Raw genomic sequence first — 24,757 nt, 5'->3', positions numbered from 1 at the left:
GATGTGAGATGTATAGTCCGCAGTAACTAGGGGAGGTAGAGGATGAGGATGCAGCTGCAGCTTCTCTCCCCATCCGGGAGAGTTCCTGCTGTGAGAGGGGAGAGGGAGCGAAAGCGAGAAGATATCTGATTGGTTCAGACTGATGTGGGATGTATAGTCCGCAGTAACTAGGGGAGGTAGAGGATGAGGATGCAGCTGCAGCTTCTCTCCCCATCCGGGAGAGTTCCTGCTGTGAGAAGGGAGAGGGAGCGAAAGCGAGAAGATATCTGATTGGTTCAGACTGATGTGAGATGTATAGTCCGCAGTAACTAGAGGAGGTAGAGGATGAGGATGCAGCTGCAGCTTCTCTCTCTCCCCATCCGGGAGAGTTCCTGCTGTGAGAGGGGAGAGGGAGCGAATATCTGATTGGTTCAGATTGATGTGAGATGTATAGTCCACAGTAACTAGAGGAGGTAGAGGATGAGGATACAGCTGCAGCTTCTCTCTCTCCCCATCCGGGAGAGTTCCTGCTGTGAGAGGGGAGAGGGAGCAGAAGTGGGAAGATGTCTGATTGATTCAGACTGATATGAGATGTATAGTCCGCAGTAACTAGAGGAGGTAGAGGAGGAGGTTGCAGCTTCAGCTTCTCTCTCTCCCTATCCAGGAGACTTTTGCTGTGAGAGGGGAAAAGAAGCAGCACATCTATAATATCACACGACACCAAGAAATCATGAGGCATAAACATGACGTCGGTTCTTGATCGTGATGTCGGTTCTTTATCCACCATTGAAGAAATTACAGCCACTTCAGGAAAGACAGTAGATTGTATAGTTATCTGACACTCAGGGATTGACCCCCAAAACTAAACAACCTACTACCTCACCCCAAAGGACAGTTAGCCTGGGCGAGAGCGGGCGGGATGGAAAATCGGCCACTGTGCAGAATTCCGAGATGCAACTGGCACGTCAGGGAAACACAGGAGGATAACACGTCCTCTCGTTATGTAAAGATTTCACCTGAGGCCGGGGCCCGGCTGGATGACATATACCGGTGAGTACCTGCTTTCTATCCTCAGGTTTCCTCGACAGCAGGCTTGGACTGGTTGTCTGAGGGTCCCCGAGGCCCAGCCGGCTCCTGTTGAGGTAACTTCATGGCCCCTGGATAAAAATCATTAGAGAGACTGCATGTAACAGAGGGGAACGTTATCTGTCTACGGATGGTATCATTTTAAAGTCGCCACCAGTGTCTAATCTTATACCCCTTTAGACGCCGCAGTCAATTTCGACAGAGGCATTTAAGAGGTTGAAAATGGGAGAAATGTCCCTTAGGATGCCAATGGCATTGTCAAGGCCCCCGAGGACCTATTGAAGATCCATGTGTCTGCATGTTTGAGATCCGTAGTAATTTTACCTTCGGTATGGCAGTTTATTGTACAAGCAATCGCAGGTTCAAATGCCCCAAAAGGGGACTATTGAAAAAAATGTAAAAAAATAAAAATAAAAAGATATTAAAAAGAAATATAAAAGTCCATATCATCCCCCTTCTTTCCTGAAATATAAATAAAATCCCCAAAAAATAAAATAATTTACATGTTTGAGATCCGTAGTTATTTTACTCTTTCGGTATGGCAGTTTATTGTACAAGCGATCACAAGTTCAAGTCCCCAAAAGGGAACTATAAAAATAAAAAGATATTAAAAAGAAATATAAAATATAAAAGTCCATATCATCCCCCTTTTTTCCTGAAATCTAAATAAAATCTAAAAAAAAAAAAAATAATTTACACAAGTAATTTTACCTTCAGTATGGCAGTTTATTCTAAAAGCGATTGCAGGTTCAAGTCCCCAAAAGGGGACTATTAAAAAAAAATGTAAAAAAAAATAAAAATAAATATAAAAGTCCATATCATCCCCCTTTTTTCCTGAAATATAAATAAAATCTAAAAAAAATTATTTACATGTTTGAGATCGGTAGTAATTTTACCTTCAGTATGGCATTTTATTGTACAAGCGATCGCAGATTCAAGTCCCCAAAAGGGGACTATTAAAAAAAAAGTAAAAAAAAAAATATATATAAAAAAAATATAAAATATGACAGTCCATATCATCCCCCTTTTTCCTGAAATATAGATAAAATCTAAAAAAAAATAATAATTTACATGTTTGAGATCGGTAGTTATTTTACTTTTGGTATGGCAGTTTATTGTACAGGCGATCGCAGGTTCAAGTCCCCAAAAGGGGACTATTAAAAAAGAGTAAAAAAAATAAATACATATTAAAAAGAAATATAAAATATGACAGTCCATATCACCCTCCTTTTTCCTGAAATATAAATAAAATCTATTGATCACAGGTTCAAGTTCCCTAAAGGGGACTCTTAAAAAAAAGTAAAAAAAAATAAATACATATTAAAAAGAAATATAAAATATGACAGTCCCTATCATCCCCCTTTTTGCTGAAATATAAATAAAATCTATTGATCGCAGGTTCAAGTTCCCTAAAGGGGACTATTAAAAAAAAGTAAAAAAAAGAAATATTAAAAAGAAATATAAAATATGACAGTCCCTATCATCCCCCTTTTTTCCTAAAATACCTATAAAATAAAAAAAAAAAAAAAAATAAATGTACATATTTGGTAATGGTTGGAATTAAAAATATGTATTCCATAGGGTGACGAATAATGCAAAAAAAAAAAAAAAAAATCGAAATGGCAGAATTGCTTTTTTTTAGACAATTTGCCTCCCTAAAAAAATGTCTCTATCGTGAAATCATTATCGAAGGGGAGTAGTAAGTCGGTCACTGGTCACCTTACCGTTAGTGTTGCCCTCATATCCATACATCGAGATAACCTGAAAAACATAAAAAAAACATAAAAATCAGAGAGGCGTACAGAATACACCACAGTATCCAGCAGCGATGTACGATAACCCAGGGACTAATGGTGACGAATGACGCGTTTCGCAGGCAGCACCAGGTGCACGAGGATAAACCCCCCGGGGTATTGTCCTTAATTCACTGCTCGAGACGTACAGTATGTGACGCTCCCGCTATCTGCTTACTTTGCATTTCACAGGAGTCCTTCCTATACAGTACCAACCTTTGACCACAAGATGTCGCACCACCATAGTTTTATCACCTACAGGGATAATCCCAGTTGACACCAACCCAAAATTTTTTTTGAAAGATTATTAACCCCATCAGTGCAGGAATTACTATTCAATATTTTTTTTCTACAAATAAAAAAATAAATAAATTGCCTCTTCTGACCTATTTTGGGATCTAGCGTTCTACTTAAAGGGGTCTTCCATTTTGGATAATCCCTACTTGTAAGAAGACAATGAGCTGATCAACTCCCAGCGATCAGTTTGGAAACCTGGCGGTATGCGTTACATTTCCCTGCAGCGCCACCACTGGTGAAATGATGTATTACACTGTGTACATTCAGATCTGTGGGTTGCCTATGTAATTCAGGACAGGACGGGTCCTCCAAAGTGAGAAACGCTCTTTATAATCACAAGACCCCTTCTATTAACTCCCTACTATGGGTTTTCTAGAATGGACAACCCCTTTAAAAAGGACAATCAGTATCTACGTGCATTCCAATTCCAGAGAACCTTTTATTAGAATTTCAGTTGTTTTGTCCCTCAGTTACACCTCCTGGAAATATATAGTTGAACTGGGTGTAATATTCTCAGGGTATGAGGAAACAGTCAGCAATGATTAGACAGTCTCAGACTCTGTCTCACGGGGAAATAAAGGACACGGTAACACCCATTTGTCAGTTTAGGCTGTGTTCACACAAGTCAGACTTGCTTTGGATTTCGACACAGATTCTGAGCCTCATGAAAACCCAACAAAAATCCATATCCATAACCTAACAGTCCATGCATATGAATAGGGTTACTAAGAACCGGTGCGGGATAAAAAAAACCCAAAAAAACAGCGAGCTCAATAGGCTACCACATGGATTAAAGTCCAAAAACGGATTAGCGCTCATCTTTCTGTGGATCCAGTTCACACCATACATCCATAATTGAAAAGTCTTGGATGGTATGATGCGAATTCGACGTGAAAATACCCTTGATTGTACATTTCCAGGAGGAGTAACAGAGGGGCAGCACAATGCAAAATGAAAAATCAATAAATAAATAATAATAAAAAAGAATAATAATAATAAATAATACTAAAAAAAGAAAAGAATAATAAAAAAGAATAATAATAATAATAATAAAAATAATAAAAAGAATAATACTAATAAAAAAGATAATAAAAAAAGAAAATAATAATAATAAAATAAATAATAATAATAATAAAAATAAAAAAATAATAATAAGTAATAAAAAAGAAAATAATAATAATAAAATAAAATAATAATAATAAAAAAGAAAATAATAATAATAAAATAATAATAAATAATAAAAAAGAAAATAATAATAAAAAAAGAAAATAATAATAATAAAAAGAAAATAATAATAATAAAATAAAGAATAATAAAATAATAATAAGTAATAAAAAAGAAAATAATAATAATAAAATAAAATAATAATAATAAAAAAGAAAATAATAATAATAAAATAATAATAAATAATAAAAAAGAAAATAATAATAAAAAAGAAAATAATAATAATAATAATAAAAAAGAAAATAATAATAATAAAATAAACTAATAATAATAATAATAATAAAAAAATATATATACAATTTTTTTCCCTTAGGTGGGGAATAAACTATTCAGGGTGAAAAGGTATCAGTCAGACCTGAGCAGTGGTAACTCAGCTTTTACAGGCTCCTGACTGGCAAATCTGCCAGGGAAAGAGCCAATCACACCAGATACTTTGCGAGGGGTCAGACAGTCATCTGTAAAACGTAGCCCCCCCATATACGTAAGATTGGGGATGAGCGAAGGGGTAATCTCCAGGGAATATAACCCTCAGCGGAATTATCCTTAAAGTGATTAAGACGTCTTCTGTATTGTTTCCAGATGCCGGCGCTGTAAAATCCCACATATTCACCGCGGGATCATGTGTTGTGTGGCCCCTATTAAACAGACTTTCATGTTTGCAGTTTTCCATTTCATGCAATGGGAACTGTGTGTTATTAAGTTTAAAAAAAAAAAAAAAGGAGCAATGCATCTGCACCTCATTATCCCCCGGCCCGGATTTCTAGGGATACTCAATACTCGAGAAGTAAAAAATGGCTGCTAGTGAGACAGAGAGGTAACACGATCACGGGATCTGTTTATGGGATCGCCGTCTTTCAGGCACGACATTTACTTTTTTTGAAGATTTTGACACATACGACCTAATGCCGAGACCCCCACGATCATTAAAGCAGAGGGGAGACCGTCTTTCTTCTCTCTGCCCCTTTGATTTAGCGATGAGTTGGGGTCTTTAACAGTCCAACCCCCTTAGATAAAAACTTCTGTTGTATACTCTTGGACATGTCAAAAGTGCAAATTCTCGTAGGATTAGGCATATCGAATCTCGATGCCCCATCCTTTTTGTGTAAACTGGCGTCAGACAGCTTTACGGGACATAACTCAAAATCTTCCCCCTATTTTTCGATCTGATTTTCAGTCTTAAAGTAACATGATCATTGATTTCTTCTTCTCTGTTCAAATAATGAGTGGGAGGGGCTTAAACAAGTCAGTGCAGCACGGAGGAGCAGTCTCATCTATAGCAGAAAAAAATTTCCTTTTGGTATGTGTACTGAAACGGTGGTCACTCAGGCAGTTAGTCAAGTCAATTCCAACCAGCCGGTGCCATACCTAAGCTCAATGGAGGATCATGTAGATCACGGGGGCCCTAATTTTGGACCCAGGAGGGTAAGTGTCATGGTTTGGCATCCATTGGATGATTCCGAATGGCTAATTACAGGTAGAATAGATGATGGGCCCCTTGGGAAGTGTAAGGCTCCAGATATCTAACCAGACATAGGTGTTGGTGTGGTGGCATCTCTCTCTTGCCAAGAGGATCCCCTCTAGTCTGAACTAGGACCACTCCACACGGGCCAATGCAGACTGACATAACCATCTGATAAAGTGATGGTTGGGGTCCGAGCTTTGGGACCATCACCGATCCTGCTATAGTACCTGGTTCTTGAGGGGAGCACTGCTGTGCAGGAAAAACATAACGTCTCTGCATGGCCTTCATCTTCACGATCGGATCGATGCCGATAGGGAGAAGAAACAAGCTGGTGCCTAGGTATGTAACAAAAAAATAAGTAAAAAATAGCTGTAAATGACCACTGTGAGGGGTGAGGATACCGACGTCAGCCCTGGTTACCCAATGGTGTCGTATAGTAATAAAGAGACTGTGGTGGTTTCCCCCTCTCCATTACTTTTTCCTCTGGCTTCCTCTGACTTGACGGTGTCGTGTATGTGGTACACCACATTCCTGATCAATTGGTAACACTATAAAAGAGGATGATGGATTGAAGAACCAGCCATCCCCTGACTGACCACCAACCACAAGGTCATTGTTCATCCCCTGCCTCTGCTGACGACATCTCCTCCTTGTCAGCTGCCTGCAAAGTTTCATTAGCAAAATCTGAGGATGGAACCAATTGGAGGATCAGACCGAATTAATGGTCTCTACTCTGACTAATCTGGTGTTTATTCAGTGTAGTGGAGAAGGCCAACCAGGAGCAGAAATCACTCAATGTATTTCTGGGGTGGTTGGGGGTGATAACCATCCTGAGATGGGACAGAATGCAAATAAATACAGCTTGCCGCTAGATGCCAAATGGTTTCTTAGAAGGTAAATTTAATTCCTTGGAGCATACTTAAAACTGTTAATGCAATTTGGGAAATTTAAGCCTTTCCCACAAAACACATAGGAAAACTCCTAAAATATTTGTTTAGACAGGGTTTTTGCTAAGCCATACCCCTTTCACTAGTGTGCTTAAAGGATATTCCCAAGATAATAAGTCATCTCCTATGCATAGGATACCGGCTAGCTTACTGATCACTGGGGGATTTATCTTTGGGACCACCAATCATCCAGAGAACGGGGCTCCAAATCTGGGGATTGGGCTCTTGAATGGGGCAGAAGTGCGCATGCTCGACCTCGACTCAATTCATTCAGTGAGCTTCTATAATGGAATACAGTAAGTACTGCAGTAAATGGGGAGGAAGGGGGTGCGGCTGCAGTGTCTGTGAGACTGCATGCTGCGAGAGGGGAGAGGGAGCAGCCCAACAATAAGAAAAAATCCAAAAGAGAACGGGGATCGGATTCTTGAATGGGGCAGAAGTGCGCATGCTCGGCCTCGACTAGACTCATTGGAATGCTGGGGAAAGCCAAGCACAGCTCCGATCTCAAGCCACTCTTACAAATCACTAAAATGGGGGTCCGAGCCTCCTGTTCCTCCTGTGTAAACGTTCAGTGAGCTTCTGTAATGGAATACAGTAAGTACTGTAGTAGATGGGGAGGAAGGGTGTGCGGCTACAGTTTCTGTGATTGTGAGACTGCATGCTGCGAGAGGGGACAGGGAGCAGCCCATCAATGAGCAAAAATCCAACAGAGAACGGGGTTCTGGAACTGGGGATTGGATTCTTGAATGGAGCGGAAGTGCGCATGCTCAACCTCGACTCCATTTGTTGGCTATGGGAGTGCCGGAGAAAGCCGAGTACAGCTCCGATCTCAAGCCACCCTTACAAATCACTAAAATGGGGGTCCGAGCCTCCTGTTCCTCCTGTGTAAACGTTCAGTAAGCTTCTATAATGGAATACAGTAAGTACTGTAGTAGATGGGGAGGAAGGGTGTGCAGCTGCAGTTTCTGTGATTGTGAGACAGCATGCTGCGAGAGGGGAGAGGGAGCAGTCCAACTACTCTAACAATGAGCAGAAATCCGACAAAGGAGCCATGCAAAAGGATAGAATAAAATCCCCCCAAATTTGCAGGTTACATAAATTTTTGGCTTTGCTACATGTCTACTATACATCTTCCTAGGGTGTTACTGTGTTTTTGTGAACATTATAATGTGCGGTTAAACAAAACCCAGCGTGAAAGGAAGGAAGGAAATCACATGTACCGTCTTATAATGTCGTGTAAGGTCAGCGGAGAGAAATCTGGAAATTCCCCCAAGTCTCCAGTCTGCAAGATAAGAGTGAAATATTATATGAAAAATGAACAGTTCCTTATCAAAATGACAACAAGAACGTATCTAAATGCGTTCCATTCACTATATATCCTCAGTGGGGTAATATATGGAGAATATCAGACTTTATTAGAAGCCTAATCACAATGCGATCAGCAGTGATCGGCGGAGATCACCTGGCGGAAACTGTTTAATTTCCCTGCAGTGCCACCAGTGGAGAAATGAAGTATTGCACAGTGTCTATTCAAATCAAATCTGTATAATATAGGATAGGATCGGTCCTCCAGAGCGGGAATAATACGCTTCGTGACCTCTTTTTACTCTGATCCAGAACACAGGAGCCCCCCTTTATTAAAGGGATTTTCCAAAATAAAGGGATCTTTATAAAGTAGGTGGTCTCAACCAGGATGGTGTAAATTGTGTTGACTGATTGGCTGCAGGATCAGGTGGGGGATTTGGAGCCTGGGAATATTGTGTGACAACCCTTGTCGGAGCTGTCCTGGCGGCCATATTGCTTGTCACCGGACTTTCCCAGCTGGAAAGGGATTAAGCGAAGATTTACTGGGAATTTTTTTTTTTTTTTTTTACGCTGGCGGGAATTGATGCTTGATGTAAAAATTCACATCGTCCCCCCTCCCTTGTAGTAGCCTGATTAAATCTGGGGAACGCAGGGACCATGTCATAACTTTTATAGCCAGTCCTGTCGTAAGAGCAGCCACATGTTGACTGATATTCATTAGACCTGGCACTATGGTGTGAGCGCTGGCAGCGCGCCACAGCTGTCCACCACAGACATAAAATACAGTGAAACATGAAGGATATCCTGGGTTGTAAATACGTGACGGTCACAACGTCTGTGTACAATTACATTAAAGGAACAGAACACGCCGGAAAAAGAAAAATGGCAAATACAACATACGGATTTTGGGCTTGGGGTCAGCACCGGATGTTATGCTGGGAGTTGTAGTGTTTACAATAGCTGGAGAGCCAATGGTTAGAGACCACTGTATTGCTTTTTCAGATGCCCCACCAGTCTCTGTTCTTCTTGCTCCCGATATGTGACCACTGCAGGCAATGCGGCATGTGATTGGCTGCAGCAGTCACATGTCAAGTCATTCCTGGTGCCCTATTAGTCTCTGTTTTTCCTGCTCCCGATATGTGACTTGTTTAGCCAATCACAGGATGTGTTTGCATGAGAGTGGCATGTGACTGGCTGCAGCAGTCACATGTCAAGTCATTTTAGGTGCCCCGCCGGTGTCTGTTCTTCCTTCTCCAAACATAAGACCTCTGCAGCCAATCAGAGTATGTGTTGACCAGAGTGCGGCATGTGATTGGCTGCAGCAGTTATAAGTCAAGTTATTGTTGGTGCCCTGCCGGACACTGTTCTTCTTGCTCCCAATATGTGACCTATGCAGCTAATCATATTATGTGTTGACAACAGTGCAGCATGTGATTGGCTGCAGCATTCATATGTCAAGTTATTGTTGGTGCCCTTCTGGTCTCTGTTCTTCCTGCTTCCATTTTGTGACCTCTACACCAGTGCGGCATGTGATTGACTGCAGCAGTCACATGTCAAGTCATTGCTGGTGCCCCACCAGTCTCTGTTCTTTCTTCTCCGAATATAAGACCTCTGTAGACAATCACAGGATATGTTGACACCTGTACAACAAGTGATTGGCTGCAGCAGTCATATGTCAAGTCATAGTTGGTGCCCTGCCAGTCTCTGTTCTTTCTGCTCCCAATATGTGACCTCTGCAGCCAATCACATTATGTGTAGACCCCAATGTGGCATGTGATTGGCTGCAGCAGTCACATGTCCAGTCATTGCTGGTGCCCTGCCAGTCTCTGTTCTTCCTGCTCCCAATAAGTGACCTCTGCAGCCAATCACATTATGTGTAGACCCCAGTGTGGCATGTGATTGGCTGCAGCAGTCACATGTCCAGTCATTGTTGGTGCCCTGCCAGTCTCTGTTCTTCCTGCTCCCAATATGTGACCTCTGCAGCCAATCACATTATGTGTAGACCCCAGTGTGGCATGTGATTGGCTGCAGTAGTCACATGTCCAGTCATTGCTGGTGCCCTGCCAGTCTCTGTTCTTCCTGCTCCCAATACGTGACCTCTGCAGCCAATCACATTATGTGTAGACCCCAGTGTGGCATGTGATTGGCTGCAGCAGTCACATGTCCAGTCATTGTTGGTGCCCTGGCAGTCTCTGTTCTTCCTGCTCCCAATATGTGACCTCTACAGCCAATCACATTATATGTAGACCCCAGTGTGGCATGTGATTGGTTGCAGCAGTCACATGTCAAGTCATTGCTATACAACGCCTATTGAAACTGTACCTTATTCGTATTCTGTTAGCGCCACCAAGTGGCAGACTCCCATAATGAACTGCAATACCAGTTACAGCCTGTGGTCAAAACTGGCGCTGTTCCCAAATCTCAGACATTGCCTCTTGCCTGGTGGGATTTGCATAGTCAGATTATATTCCAACTACTGGAAATTGAAGGGGAATTGAAGCTAAACTGCCTCCAGATCCAAGGTTTTGTGAAAGGGGAACCAGTTCTTCTCCAGCATGTCGACATGTTTTTTTAGCCTATGCAGCGCTGACCTTAATATACCCGGGTCTGGAGGACAGAAAACAGCAAACCAGTAATTTGAGTTCATGCAGTTGCTGGGCGCACTCTGCAATTATACATGTCTTAGGTTAATCACAGCGTATCTAGGACTGGGATTAATAATTAACCTTCTGGATGCCGACAACTCACCGGCACTTTCTATGATGCTTCATCTGGTTGGCAGCTACTTAGGGGTTTGTTTGGTTTTTTGTTTCAGTCCGGGTGTTTAGAGCTATACTGGAAAACCTGACAAATAAGGATCTAGAACCAAAGATTCTCAAGATGGAAAACTACAATCCCCAGCGTGTTTTGATAGATCCATATTGAAAGTTGTACTTTTGCACCAGCTGAGGAACCACAAGAACAGAGATCCGGAACAATTGGGTGCTGAAACTTGAGGGTCTAGAATAACTAAGTACTGTCACTTGAGGTTTTAGAATAATAGAGAACTGATATCTCAGGACTTAGAACAATAAGTACTGATACGTGTGGTTCTAGAACATTAGAGAGCTGACACATGTGGTTCTAGAACATTAGAGAGATGATAGTTGTGGTGCTAGAATATTAGAGACCTGATACGTGTGGTTCTTGAACCTTAGAAAGCTGATACTTGGGGTTCTAGAACATTAGCGAGCTGACATGTGTGGTTCTAGAACTTCTGAGAGCTGATATGTGTGCTTCTAGAACATTACAGAGCTAATATGTGTGGTTCTAGATCTTTAAAGAGCTGAAATATGTGGTTCTAGAACATTAGAGAGCTGATACATGTGGTTCTATACCATTAGAGAGCTGATACCTGTGGTTCTAGAACTTTAGAGCGCTGATATCTGTAGATCTTGAACATTAGAGTGCTGATACACGTTGTTTTAGAACAACGGAGCGCCGATAAGCGTGGTTCTAGAACATTCAAGAGCCACTATGTCTGGTTCTAGAACACTAGATAGCTGGTACTGGTGGTTCTAAAACATTTAAGAGTTGATGCTTGTTGTTCTAGAACATCAGAGGACTGGTATGTATAATTCCAGAATATTTGAGAGCTGGTACTTGTGGTTCTAGAACATTAGAGAGCTGATACACTTGGTCCTAGAACATTAAGGTACTAGAACAAAGGATGCTGCCATTGTGTTCCTGAAACAAGAGGGCACTGTCCCTTGAACTTTTTTGTACTAGTGTTTGCACAAAGACAATAGAACATTAAGGGTTAACAAAAATAGAGTTCCCAACACTGATTGTTGAGGGTCTAGAACAGTTGTCACCAAACAATGACCATTCCAAGCATACCCTGATCTTGTAGACAGTTGGGGTGTCATCGGTTTAAGAATACCGATGCACTATAATGGGGTGTTGCTTACACTTGAGAACCTAGAACAATAACACTCTGACATTTGCGTACTTAGAACAAATGGGCACTTGTTGGTTTAGAACAATGAGCACTGCCAGATCCAGATTATAAGACACTGTCTCGTATGGAACTAGAACAATGGGGCGCTGCTAACTGAGGATTTCCAACAATGGAGTGCTAATATTTGAGGACTTAAAAATGGAGAACTGATGTTTGTCGACTAGGGAGGCACTGTCACTTGAGGATCTAGAATAACAGCACTGTCACTTGAGGATCTAGAATAACAGCACTGTCACTTGAGGATCTAGAATAACAGCACTGTCACTTGAGGATCTAGAATAACAGCAATGACACTTGAGGATCTAGAATAACACCAATGACACTTGAGGATCTAGATCAATGGTTACTGTCAGAAGTAGAAAAGAGGACACTGTTATCAGAGGGTATAGAACATAGTACTGTATATGAATATCTAGAACAACAGACACTGTCTAATTAAATTAAGGCAGCACTGTCATATGAGGATCAAGAACAACAGAGCACTGTTATATGTGGAATAAAAGGGCACTGTCCACAGAGGATCTAGAACAAAGGCCACAGGCAGATGTAGAATAAAAGGGCACTGTCACCAGAGAATCTACAACAGGCACCGTCAAGTGTAGAATACGGGGGCACTGTTCCCAGTGGATCTAGAATAACAGACAATCTCAGATGTGGAATAAAAGGGTACTGTCACTAGAAGATCTAGAAAAATGAGCACTGTCAAATATAGAATACGTGGGCCCTGTCACCAGAGCTTCTCGAACAATGGGCACTATCAGATGTCAAATATGGGGCAATGTCCCCAGAGGATCTAGAAAAATGGACGCTGTCAGATGTAGAATAAGGGGGGCAATGTCACCAGAGGGTCTAGAACAATGGGCACTGTCAGATGTAAAATATGGGTGGCACTATCATCAGAGGATATAGGACAATGGGCACTCTCAAATGTAGAATCCGGGGGCATTGTCACCAGAGGTTCTACAAGAATGGACACTGTCAAACATAGAATATGTGGCCACATTCACAAGAGGATCTAGACCAATGGGCACTGTCACAAGAGGATCTAGAACAGTGGGCACTGTCAGATGTTGAATTTGGTGGCACTGTCAAAGAGGGTCTAGAACGACGGGCTCTGTCACAAGACGATATAGAACAATGGGTACTGTTAGATATCGAATACATCAAATATGGGGCACTGTTTTGAGAAGTTGAAGAACAATGGGAATTGTCAGATGTAGAATATGAGATTACTGTCATGAAGGGATCTAGAACAACAGAGAATGGAATTTGAGGATCTAGAACAATTGGCAAAGTTATCTGAAGATCTACAACAATGGAGAACTGACATCTAAGGATGTCAAACAACTGTCACTATCAGATTTAGAATAAAGAGGCCCTGTCATCATAGGATCTAGAACAATGGGACACTGACCCTTTTGGTACATCCATGTTCTAGTATCACTACATATAAGTAGGCAGAGCTCTCATTGAGGAGACTGAGCGAGCGATAATGATCACCCAGCTTCCCCAGTGACGGATATAACTAATAAAATGTTGACCTCCTGACAGAGGAGAAGTCTTCTAGGGTTAGGAGGAAGTGTTCTTCATGATAAATCTCAGTGGTGAGCGAGGTTTGTGGTGGACTCTGTAACTCCACGTTTGGATGGTTCCTCTTTACAAGTGTTTTCTCAGGGATATGATGGGGAGGGGGGGGGGCGAGTCTGACCTTTTACCGATCAAGTTTCTCGTCAGAACGATAACCGGATTAACAATTCAGTTTTAGCATGAAACTAAACACTCTTAACCCCCGAGTATCCCCAGCGACCGTCCAGTTCCTATAATTCAGGCCCGAAAATGGGCTCTTCAGCTTACAGATGGAGGCAGAGTGTGCAGAAAGTGTAAAGTGACCCCAGAAAGGGGATTAGTGGCCAATTCTACATAGCTGTTTTAACAGGTGAACGTGTGACAGGTTACGCTTATGCTTTACGACCCGCCAATTAGCATGTCTGTGCTGGAGACACCTGTTGTAGGGATCTGGGGATTGTACACTGGGGCATAGCAATGAACTGGCCATGGGTGTAATGTACCGGACACTGGGAAGATCCAATTACCATCATGATATACAGAGAACGTTCACACAGAAATGTGTTATTACAGCCCAACAAGATACGATCACGAACTGAGGACAAAAGGAGACCAGGCCCAAAAGCAAAACTCAAAAAATGCCTCTTCCTCCACTGGGGGTCCATACGCGACTGGCTTGCTGGCTCATCCAACAGTTTCCCATCTATAAAAATTGATGGAACACAAAAGGAGTCGTGTTTTGGCCAACTATGCCCAAAAGTCAGTAAGGCTACTATTTTCCAATTTTGCCTTTCAGTAACAGATCGGTAGGACATCAGTAGGACTGATCCTCCATACGGGGCACAGAAGCTACCAAAGATACAGAGCTGTGGCTGGTAAATATCAAAGGAGCAACTATGCTGCCTGATCAGATTGTGGCACCACCAATCTGAAATAGGCAAAGCCCATCAATGTAGACCCTTTAAGTCTCCCCCTAGTCTTAGGAGATATTTAGCCCATGCTTTGCTTTGCTTGGGTTTTCACCGTTCACGCTGAACATATATCAGGCCACTCGGATCTTGCCTTCTCATTCCCGAAGACTTCAGGTGCTGTCCCTTTTGACAGCTATCCCCAAGTCTTAAACCATGGGGAAACTCTTAAAAAAAAGTTCCCTTTCAAGAGAATCCAAGCTTCTTTACCATCCCTACTGTAAAAGTTTCAGATCTTACCATCTTCCTGGGATGCATCAACCAGGTCCAAGGATTCTAGATGAAAACGCTGTTCCATGGCATACCATGAAGCCCAACGCTCAGTGGGGGCTCCTTTACGTATGTTTGGGTGGTTTGAAAAGAATTGGGATGAAATGTGACTTTGACTGTAGAATGGATGATGTCCTCGGATACACAATACTCTACAATGAGTGGTAGACAAGATGGAAAACGTCGATTTGGTGCTCTACGGTGCCCTGCCGATGGGAGTGGTCAGAGGACCTCGATCAAGCTGGCAAAGAAGGCAAGAAATACTCTACAAGAGGAGAAGAGGAGCATTTATGGATCTTGGCTTGGGCTACAAAAGGAGAAGACCAAACTGGACAAAAGTTTGCTCAATCTCATGAATCTATATTTGTGCTGAACTTGATGAAATGACATATGAATCCATGCACCTCCTGCTTCATGTCAACGTTGGTGGTGTACGTCTGCAGACACATGCTGACGAAGGACTTTCGAAGCTCGGTCTGGAGCAAAAAAAACGATCAGTGTCTGTCACCCAACACCCTTATCTACTCGACAGCTACTGCTATTTATACACAGAGGAGGCAGTAAAAAGCTGTATCATAAAAACAGTCCGCCTCTCTGCAATGAGTCTGGGATTTCCAGTGACTCGTTTATCATGGCCTGTCAAGCCACTGGCCGGCACTTGCCATCTGGCTCTGAAGTTCCAGCCTCTGCCTGCCACATTCTTTGCATGTATCGCATATAATGTAGTAAGCTTGACCAACTGTAGACAAGGAGGAATGTAGACTGGTACGCAAACTGTTTAAAAGGGGAAACGGGGGCTCTGTGCAAGCAGCGAGGGCAACAGGTGGACGTATATATCGGGAACCCGTATTAACCAGACTAGTGTTACAAGGCTGCTGGCAGTCCTACTACCATTGAATAAGGATTTTGAAGACGAGCAGACAGGGTAACCTCTTGGTGACCCTCCGGGATGACTTGCATCCAAGATTCGAGAACTGGTGCCTTATTGCATTTATTCCAATGGTGACAAGCTCAGGTTTGAGTTATAGATACGGGAGGTGGAAAGTTATCGGATCCTAAATCTCTTTCCATATCCATTAGATTAAAAGGAGTCTGACTGTTTAAACCAAGCTCAGCATCTTGTAAGGGTTGTAGCCCTTCTAAAAAAAATTCTACCTCCGGTGTCCAAATCCGTTGCTCCGTTTGCGAAAAATCACTCTTCATTCAAATATGTTAACGAGGCTCTCAATGCTCCCTGGGTGTGGCCGAGCGGTTCAGCGCACCTTCCCACTTATTTTTTTCCCCATTTATCTCCATCTTTTTCTTCTTGATTGACTTCTTTGACTTTGCAGGAGTCAAAGGAGGGCAGAGATGCATGGAAAAAGAGTAGATGGGATGGTGCACTAAACCGTTTGGCCACACCCAGTGTGCACCGAACAACTCATTAACACATTTGAATAAACAAAAAGGTATGGTTTGTATTAGGATTATGATCCCTACAAGATACTGTGCTTGGTTTGAGCATGGCTCCCTTTAAAGTCGGAGGGACGAGAATGAGTGCTTCCCGATTTTCCCGGATGTATGATGTCAGGGAAGAGCCGCATAGGTTGTGTGAGGATTCTGGTTGCGTCTTATTCCCTTTTCCCCTTGAAAAGACCATGAATGCTCGGCCTCGCCATTCATACGTATTTCAGATATGGATTTTAATTATAACTCCGCCATAATTCATTCTAAGTATCTTCCCAGAATTGGCCTTAAAGTGGATCATTCACTTCTTCTGATGTGTCATTTTTAGTAAATATTCATATTCTTCATAAAATAACAATTCTAAATCATCTTTTCTCACATCTCTGCGTTTTTCCGTTCCTCTTTTATTTCTCCTGGAAATTTATGAATAAATGAACTGGGTGTTACTATTCCCCTTACCTGAGGGGGTGTGTCCATGCACAGTGTTAGAACGTCAGCACTGATTGGACAGTGTCATACTGAGCAGAGACACGCCTCCAAATGGTAACTTTTTTATGACACTTTCAGGAGGAATAACAGATGAACGGTACCACGTAGAGTGATAAGAAAACTTGTTCCAGAATCTGTATTTGATGTAGAATACAATTACATACTAAACAGACACCTAAGTAAATTTCATATTTTGCTCTTTAAAAGTGTGTCATAGACTGAGGCATTGCTGCTTTCTGCCCATAGGTTGTGTTCTGCATTGAAGCTAAGCTAAATTAACTTAAATAGGGCTGAGCTGCAATACCAGACATAGCCTATGGACAAGAGTGGCGCTGTTTCTAGACGTAATCAGACACTTTTTTTTTTTTTACTATTTACTACCTATAGGGGAAACATGAGCAGCTGTCTGGGACTCTTTTGTCAGACATCTTAGCAGAGATCACGCTCTTCAGACATACTCTTGTGTCTGCTTCATAAGCCGTCAAGATGGTAAATAGATTTTATGCCCGCGAGTGATCAAAGGGAGAGGGGATCTACACGGGTGGAGAAGTATTGGGATTTGCAGTGATAGGAGAGATAATAAAGGCACGAGTGCAGAGCAAACAGCTTCACATATTTCATGGACTAGACTTCAATGGGAATAGATTAAGTTGCCGGATCAATGAGGGTTCCCAGGTGTCCAGGCAAAAATCTAGTCAGTGGAAACCTTATCACTATTAAACTACTCCGCAAAAAGTTATAAAATCCACATAAAAAAAGACTCTGATCACATTTAAAGGGATATTCCGGTCCACATCATTCTGGGGAATAACAGATTGATGTTATGGGATATGGGAGAATGGGGGTACGTGGGGTAGAATTGGGGATTTGTGTCGTCCAGGTCTCCTCCGGCCACCAATAAGAGCCCAATGGTGCGCAGGTCGCTCATGCGCTGTTTCGTTCCATTCAGACTCTATGCGCCGTTTTGTTCCATTCAGAGTCTACGTGCAGCACTGACCGGGCCACATCAGAAAATATTTGCAGTTTTTTTTGTTTTTTTCCGACGAGGATTTCGAAACGGAACCGCTCGAAAATCCACATCAAAGAGTGTTCAAAGAGTATTTGAGGCATTATGCGATGTGGATTTTGGAGCAGAATCTGCTCCAAAATACACATAAAAAACTTTATGAGATGCTCGGCCGTCAAACAGAGTCCTGGGGTAGAGACACCAGTGGAGTAACTTGACGCTCACGAGCGCCCAACTATCACGGGTCTTCTCATATGGGTCAAAGGGACCTTTTGGGCCACCCTAAGCTCTGGGACCTAGGTCCGACTAATAGTGCACAATAGTCAAGCCCCTGTCGGACGCACCTTCAGGGGATGGGAAAACATGAACCTCCCTCACTGTCCGTGTAAAAACGGAGGCACCCCGAGGTACAAAATAGGTCCCTAGATCTCCATGGGTGCAATATTATCGGTTCGTACAACACAGAGCTGGAATATGGGCCAGTACTTGAGCGAATTGGGAAGCTAGAAAGATATAGTATACCGTAAAAAAAATGTTAGACCTGATCAGGCTGGTGTACTTACTTTGAAAATCCATCTCAGAATTGGGTTTTCCAGATGGGTGGTGACCATGGCGGCCATTTTGAAGTCGGCCATTTTGGATCTAACTTTATTTTTTTCAATATGAAGAGGGTCATGTGACACATCAAACTTATTGAGAATTTCATAAGAAAAACAATGGTGTTCTTGGTTTTAAGGTAACTTTATTCTTTCATGAGTTTTTTTACAAGTTTAAGACCACTTAGAAAATGTGTTGAAAGTGCTGCCCATTGTGTTGGATTGTCAATGCAACCCTCTTCTCCCACTCTTGACGCACTGATAGCAACACCGCAGAAGAAATGCTAGCACAGGCTTCCAGTATCCGTTGTTTCAGATGCTGCACATCTCGTATCTTGATGGTATGGTGTGGTATTTGGGGTACAAAGATAGTGGGGTCATTCTTCATCAATGGAAACCTCAGTGCCACTGGATATCTGAAATTGCCACATGATGATGTGTTGCCCTCTTTATGCACTGAAGACGGCACGTTCCCTGAGTTTTTCCAATAAGATGGTGCACCACCACAGTATGGGTGTCGGGTCCGAGCATTCCTACATGAACAGTTTCCTGGAAAGTGGATTGGTCGTCATGGGCCAGTTGAATGGCCACCAAGGTCTCCTGATCTGACCTCCTTATACTTTTATCTTTGGGGTCATCTGAAGGCAATTGTCTATGCTGTGAAGATACGAGATGTGCAGCATCTGAAGCAACGGATACTGGAAGCCTGTGCTAGCATTTCTTCTGCAGTGTTGCTATCAGTGTGTCAAGAGTGGGAGAAGAGGGTTGCATTGACAATCCAACACAATGGGCAGCACTTTGAACACATTTTATAAGTGGTCATAAACTTGTAAAAAACTCATGAAAGAATAAAGTTACGTTAAAACCGAGCGCACCATTGTTTTTCTTATGACATTCTTAATAAGTTTGATGTGTCACATGACCCTCTTCCCATTGAAAAAAATAAAGTTGGATCCAAAATGTCTGACTTCAAAATGGCCGCCATGGTCACCACCCATCTGGAAAAGTTTTCCCCCTCCCATATACTAATGTGCCACAAACAGGAAGTTGATATCACCAACCATTTCCATTTAATTTAGGTGTATCCATATAAATGGCCCATCGAGTATGTAAACTGTATTATGAAATAGATCCGTTTTAAGAAACCCACAACTATTCGCAAATTTTTGTGGAAAATGTACAATGGGGCTAATCTACTGACCTGACTGGGATGTTTGAGATGCAGCTTGCTTTTTTGGGGGGAGGGGCTCACTCTGGTCCCAGATATTCCAAATTTCATCCACCGGCGGAAGAAGGTACTCTTCTGGACCTATGGGTAAAGAAACTCGATTGTTAGATCGCTGAAGCAAGGAAGGATCTGCATGAATACGACAGAATTACAATAATTGCACTAACAGTGCTAATAAACTCTACCGCTACACTATCCATCAACTTTACCAACTTTTCTCCTCCATTAATTTTTATCCTCGAAAGGAGAAATCCACACTGCTGATCAAAAAAAAAAAAAAAAAGGAAGATCCCCCTTTAAATGGTGTTTTTTGCTGGATCCTCGAATCAGATTTGTTGCCATGCAGATTTTCCAGTTACCCAACATCCTCCGAGCTGGGAAAGGAATAAAGTGGATTGTCACGTCCCCTCCTTCCGAGTCATTTAATGGGAAACGCTTCGGCTGAAAAGGCACAAGACGCTGTTATCTTCTGTGACGGAGGCTAATTTGACTAATCTATCATCTTGGGTGTTTTCTTTATGTTCCTCATTTTGTCGTCCCCCCACCTCCATGTTCTTCCTTTTTGTCCCCCACCCCCAGGACCGATTGTGATATCATTCCTAGTCAGTTATGAAATGCCTAATGAGAACGACGCGTTACATAAGACGAGGAGAAATCCTCCCAAGTGTCATTAAAGAGAAGGCGTCATCGCGTTTATTAAGTCCGCGGCTATCGGGGAGACATTAGAACGGAAGCAAGCGCGGAGAGGGGGGAAAGCGTTCTCCCAAGTGTCAAAGTTTTGCCATATCGGTGCAAGCTGTTTGCCTAGCAAGCTGTGCAATTTTTCTCCAGCGAGTTAATTTCGAGTCTAACGGGTCCTGTGTCTCATTCTCACTGACAAGTGCCTCCAGCGAGCTCAGCCTCAAAGAACACTAAATCTTTTTTTTTTTTTTCAGAATGTATTTATAGAATTCCATAAATCTTGCACGCACCTTCCAGCAGCTGTAGGGAGAGCGAGAGCCTAAAACCAGGCTCCAAGGGGTGTCTTTGTCAGGAATACCAACCCCACACCCCACGCTCAAGACAGCACGCTCCGAATACTTTGTGCAGCATCTTTCTAGGGGGAATATGGCAGGGAAAGTATATACGTAGAAATATGGGGGTCTGTATATTGCCCTGTAGGGAAATTAGACAACAGCGGTCCCATGGCGTTTCCCTTTATGGAGAACGCTCGGAGGGTAATCAAGTGCGTACGCCCTGGATTGGCTCCATTTTAATGAGATGTGCTCTTCACCCGTAGTGCAAGGAATTACAGCATGGCTGCATTGGAATAGGGACGGCTTCAGTTCTCCGCAAAGCCAGGTAGCCAGAAGTGGTGCATTACAGGTAGAATTTCGTTCTCAGGATGGTGGGAGTAGTAAAAGACCCTTTCTGCACATAAAGTGGTGGCATATTCTAGCGCTGCGTTAACTAAGCGCTCTCTTCAGCTCTATAGGCTTAGAATAGAACGGCGCGGCGCATGCACAACAACCTGCTCTATTCCGCTCCTCTTGGGTGCGGTCTTGCCACCACGGGAAAAAGGAGGACATAAGTTCCCCATTCTGGCTATCCACTGGTGTCACAGTGGTGGGATCCACACCAATATAGCAATTCAGTGTACTCTCTTCAGTGGCACAGGCTTAGAATACAACGGCACCATGCATGCTCAACCAGCTGCTAAGTTCAGCTCCTCGTGGGTGCGGTCTTGTCACCACAAGAAAGAGGGACATAAGTTCCTAATTTTGGCAATCCACTGGTGTCACAGTGGTGGGATCCACAACAATATAGCAATTCAATGCACTTTCTTTGGTGCCACAAGCTTAGAATAGAACAGCACCACGCATGCGCAACCAGCTGCTCTATTCAGCTCCTCGTGGGTGCGGTATTGCCACCATAGGAAGAAAGTAAACATAAGTTCCCTATTCTGGTGATCCATTGATGTCACAGTGGTGGGATCCACACCAATATAGCAATTTAATGCACTCTCTTCAGTACTATAGGCTTAGAATAGAGCGGCATGGCGCATGCGCAACCAGCTGCTCAGTTGCTGGGTATGGTCTTGCCACCATGGGAAAGAGAGGGACATAACCTGTGATTCCCACACTAATTTAGGAATTCAAAGCACGCCTTCAGAGCCATAGGCTTAGAGTGGAATGGCAGGGAGCATGCGCAACCTGCTGTTTTATACAAGTTTTCTTTGCCGCCTCTTGCCAACCACCGTAGAAGGTGGGACACAAGCCTCCCATTTTGGTGATCTGTTGACGTCACTGTAGTGGGACACACATCACTGTAGTAATTTAGTGTGCTGTCTTCATTGCCATAGACTTAAAATAGAACGGCATGGCGCATCCACCACCAGTTTCTCCATTCAACTCCTTTTGGCTGCGTTCTTGCCACCAGAGGAGAAAACAGGATCTAAATCTCTCATTCTGGCAATCAGTCGGTGTCACATGGGTGAGACTCACACCAATCTAGTAATTTAAAGCGCTCTCATCAGTGCCACACGCTTTCAATGGAGTGGCATGCTACCTGCACAATAAGCTGCTCCTTCCAACTCCTCCTGGGCGTGGTCTTGCTACCATGAGAAAAAAGGATACACAAGTCCCCCCATTCTGGCGATCTGTTGGTGGGACAATGGTGGGACCTACACTAATCTAGCAATTCAAAGAGCTCTCTTGAGTAAAACAAGTGTAGAACAGAGCGGCACGGGGCATGTGCGACCAGTTGCTCCTTTCAGCTCCTCCCGGGCGTGGTCTTGCCTCCATGGGAGCAAGAGGAACACAAGTCCCCCATTCTGGTGATCCATTGGTGGGACAATGGTGGGACCTACACTAATCTAGCAATTCAAAAAGCTCTCTAAAGTAAAATAAGTGTAGAACAGAAAGACATGGCGTATGCGCGACCAGTTCTTCCTTTCAACTCCTCATGGGCCTGGTTTTGTCTCCATGAGAGCAAGAGGAACACAAGTTCCCCATTCTGGTGATCCATTGGTGGGAAAATGGTGGGACCTACACTAATCTAGCAATTCAAAGAGCTCTCTTCAGTGCAGTAAGTGTAGAACAGAATGGCACGGCGCATGCGCGACCAGTTGTTCCTTTCAACTCCTCCTGGGCGTGATTTTGCCTCCATAGCAGCAAGAGGAACACAAGTCCCCCATTCTGGTGATGAGTTGTTGTCAAGGGGTGGGACCCGCACTAATCTAGTAACTCAAGGCTTTATCTTCAGTACAATTGGCTTATAATGGTCCAGCATTGCACATGCTCGACCAGCATGTCCATTCAAGGAGGAAGAAACTCACAAGTCCCCCATTCTGGCAATCGGTTGGTCTCACAGCTGTAGGACTCACACCAGTAGAGCAGTTCACCTTCTCAATTCGTGTCTGACCGGAATACCCCTTTAATAAACTGCAGTCAACTTTTATGATCAAAGGCACCTTGATCAGACTGTTTTATGTCTTAGAAGGGTCCCTAATGAACAGCTGATCGCAGTTTCTAGCTGCCCAGATCACCAGCTATCTGTGGGGAAGCCTGGAAGCATGTGTTGAATTTCCCTGCAGCGCCTCCAGAGGCCAAATGAAGTGTTACAAAAATGCCTATTGAAAATCAACGGTTTGATCATCTGATGCATGGTTGTACTGAGTCCTCTGGATGTGCTGGGTCCTGCTCCATTGGGTCCTAATTAAGGACCTCACCACTCAATTGAGATTATAATGACATATTTAAAAATGGATTTTCTAAACTATAAAAGCCCATTTAAGGGTAAATTAACTCACACCAAGAACGGCAAAACAAGAGAATTATCTAAGAACATGACAGACATCCTGATGAACAAATTCAGTCCACACCACGTAAGACAAGGAACAAACAGCTCAACCCACAAGAAAATAAAATTATGCAATATCCCATGTCTGGCACCAAAGCCACAAAAGCTAAGTGATAAGAACCTACAGTATACAAAAGGTGACAAAAATAAAAAAAAATTAATGCAATGTAACACACCCATTACACAATGCTCATGGGCCACATGAAGGTTGATTTTATGCTATATACAAGCTTCTCACTAAATTAGAATATCATCAAAAAGTTAATTTATTTCAGTTCTTCAACCCAAAAAGTGAAACTCATATAGTATATAGAATCATTACAAACAGAGTGATCTATTTCAAGTGTTTATTTCTGTTAATGTTGATGATTATGGCTTACAGCCAATGAAAGCACAAAAGTCATTATCTCAGTGAATTAAAATAATTAACAAAAAACACCTGCAAAGGCTTCTGAAGCGTTTAAAAAGGTCCCTTAGTCTGTTTCAGTAGGTTCCACAATCATGGGGAAGACGGCTGACTTGACAGATGTCCAGAAGGCAGTCATTGACACACTCCACAAGATCCCAGAGTTTCAATTTACCTTCCAGAGTTCCACAAGGAGGGTAACCCACAAAAGGTCATTGCTAAAGAAGCTGGCTGTTCACAGAGTGCTGTATCCAAGCATATTAATGGAAAGTTGAGTGGAAGGAAAAAGTGTGGTAGAAAAAGGTGCAGAAGTAACCGGGATAACCGCAATCTTGAAAGGATTGTTAAGAAAAGGCCATTCCAAACTTTGGGGGAGATTCACAAGGAGTGGACTGCTGCTGGAGTCATTGCTTCAAGAGCCACCACACACAGACGTATCCAGGACATGGGCTACAAGTGTCACATTCCTTGTTTCAAGCCACTCATGACCAATAGACAACGCCAGAAGAGTCTTACCTGGACCAAGGAGAAAAAGACCGGGCCTGTTCTCAGTGGTCCAAGGTGTTGTTTTCAGATGAAAGTAAATTTTACATTTCATTTGGAAATCAAGGTCCCAGAGTCTGGAGGAAGAGTGGAGAGGCCACAATCCAAGCTGCTGGAGGTCTAGTGTGAAGTTTCCACAATCAGTGATGGTTTGGGGAGCCATGTCATCTGCTGGTGTAGGTCCACTGTGTTTTATCAAGACCAAAGTCAGCGCAGCCGTCTACCAGGAGATTTTACAGCACTTCATGCTTCCCTCTGCCGACAAGCTTTTTGGAGATGGAAATGTCATTCTCCAGCAGGACTTGG

The 24,757-nt window shown here is 42.9% G+C and overlaps 1 protein-coding gene across 1 annotated transcript in view; it reads right to left on the bottom strand.

Moving 5' to 3' along the window:
* Positions 1 to 1,008: 1,008 nt before the first annotated feature.
* LOC141164065 (uncharacterized) overlaps positions 1,009 to 24,757 on the bottom strand; it is a 110,728-nt gene continuing 86,979 nt past the window's right edge. Inside the window, exons 8-11 of the mRNA XM_073649227.1 lie at positions 19,636 to 19,743; positions 8,009 to 8,070; positions 2,790 to 2,826; positions 1,009 to 1,136 (exon numbers count right to left, since the gene is read on the bottom strand). Coding sequence (XP_073505328.1) covers positions 1,051 to 1,136; positions 2,790 to 2,826; positions 8,009 to 8,070; positions 19,636 to 19,743 — 293 coding nt within the window. The 3' untranslated portion in view covers positions 1,009 to 1,050. The remainder of the gene's footprint in view (positions 1,137 to 2,789; positions 2,827 to 8,008; positions 8,071 to 19,635; positions 19,744 to 24,757) is intronic.

Source organism: Phyllobates terribilis, unplaced genomic scaffold (genome assembly GCF_046119375.1).
Source record: "Phyllobates terribilis strain yellow unplaced genomic scaffold, ASM4611937v1 Scaffold_10__3_contigs__length_209671492, whole genome shotgun sequence".
NCBI classification, from domain to species: domain Eukaryota; kingdom Metazoa; phylum Chordata; class Amphibia; order Anura; family Dendrobatidae; genus Phyllobates; species Phyllobates terribilis.
Note: the sequence above shows the minus strand (reverse complement) of the source record. Positions and strands in the feature narration are given on the sequence as shown.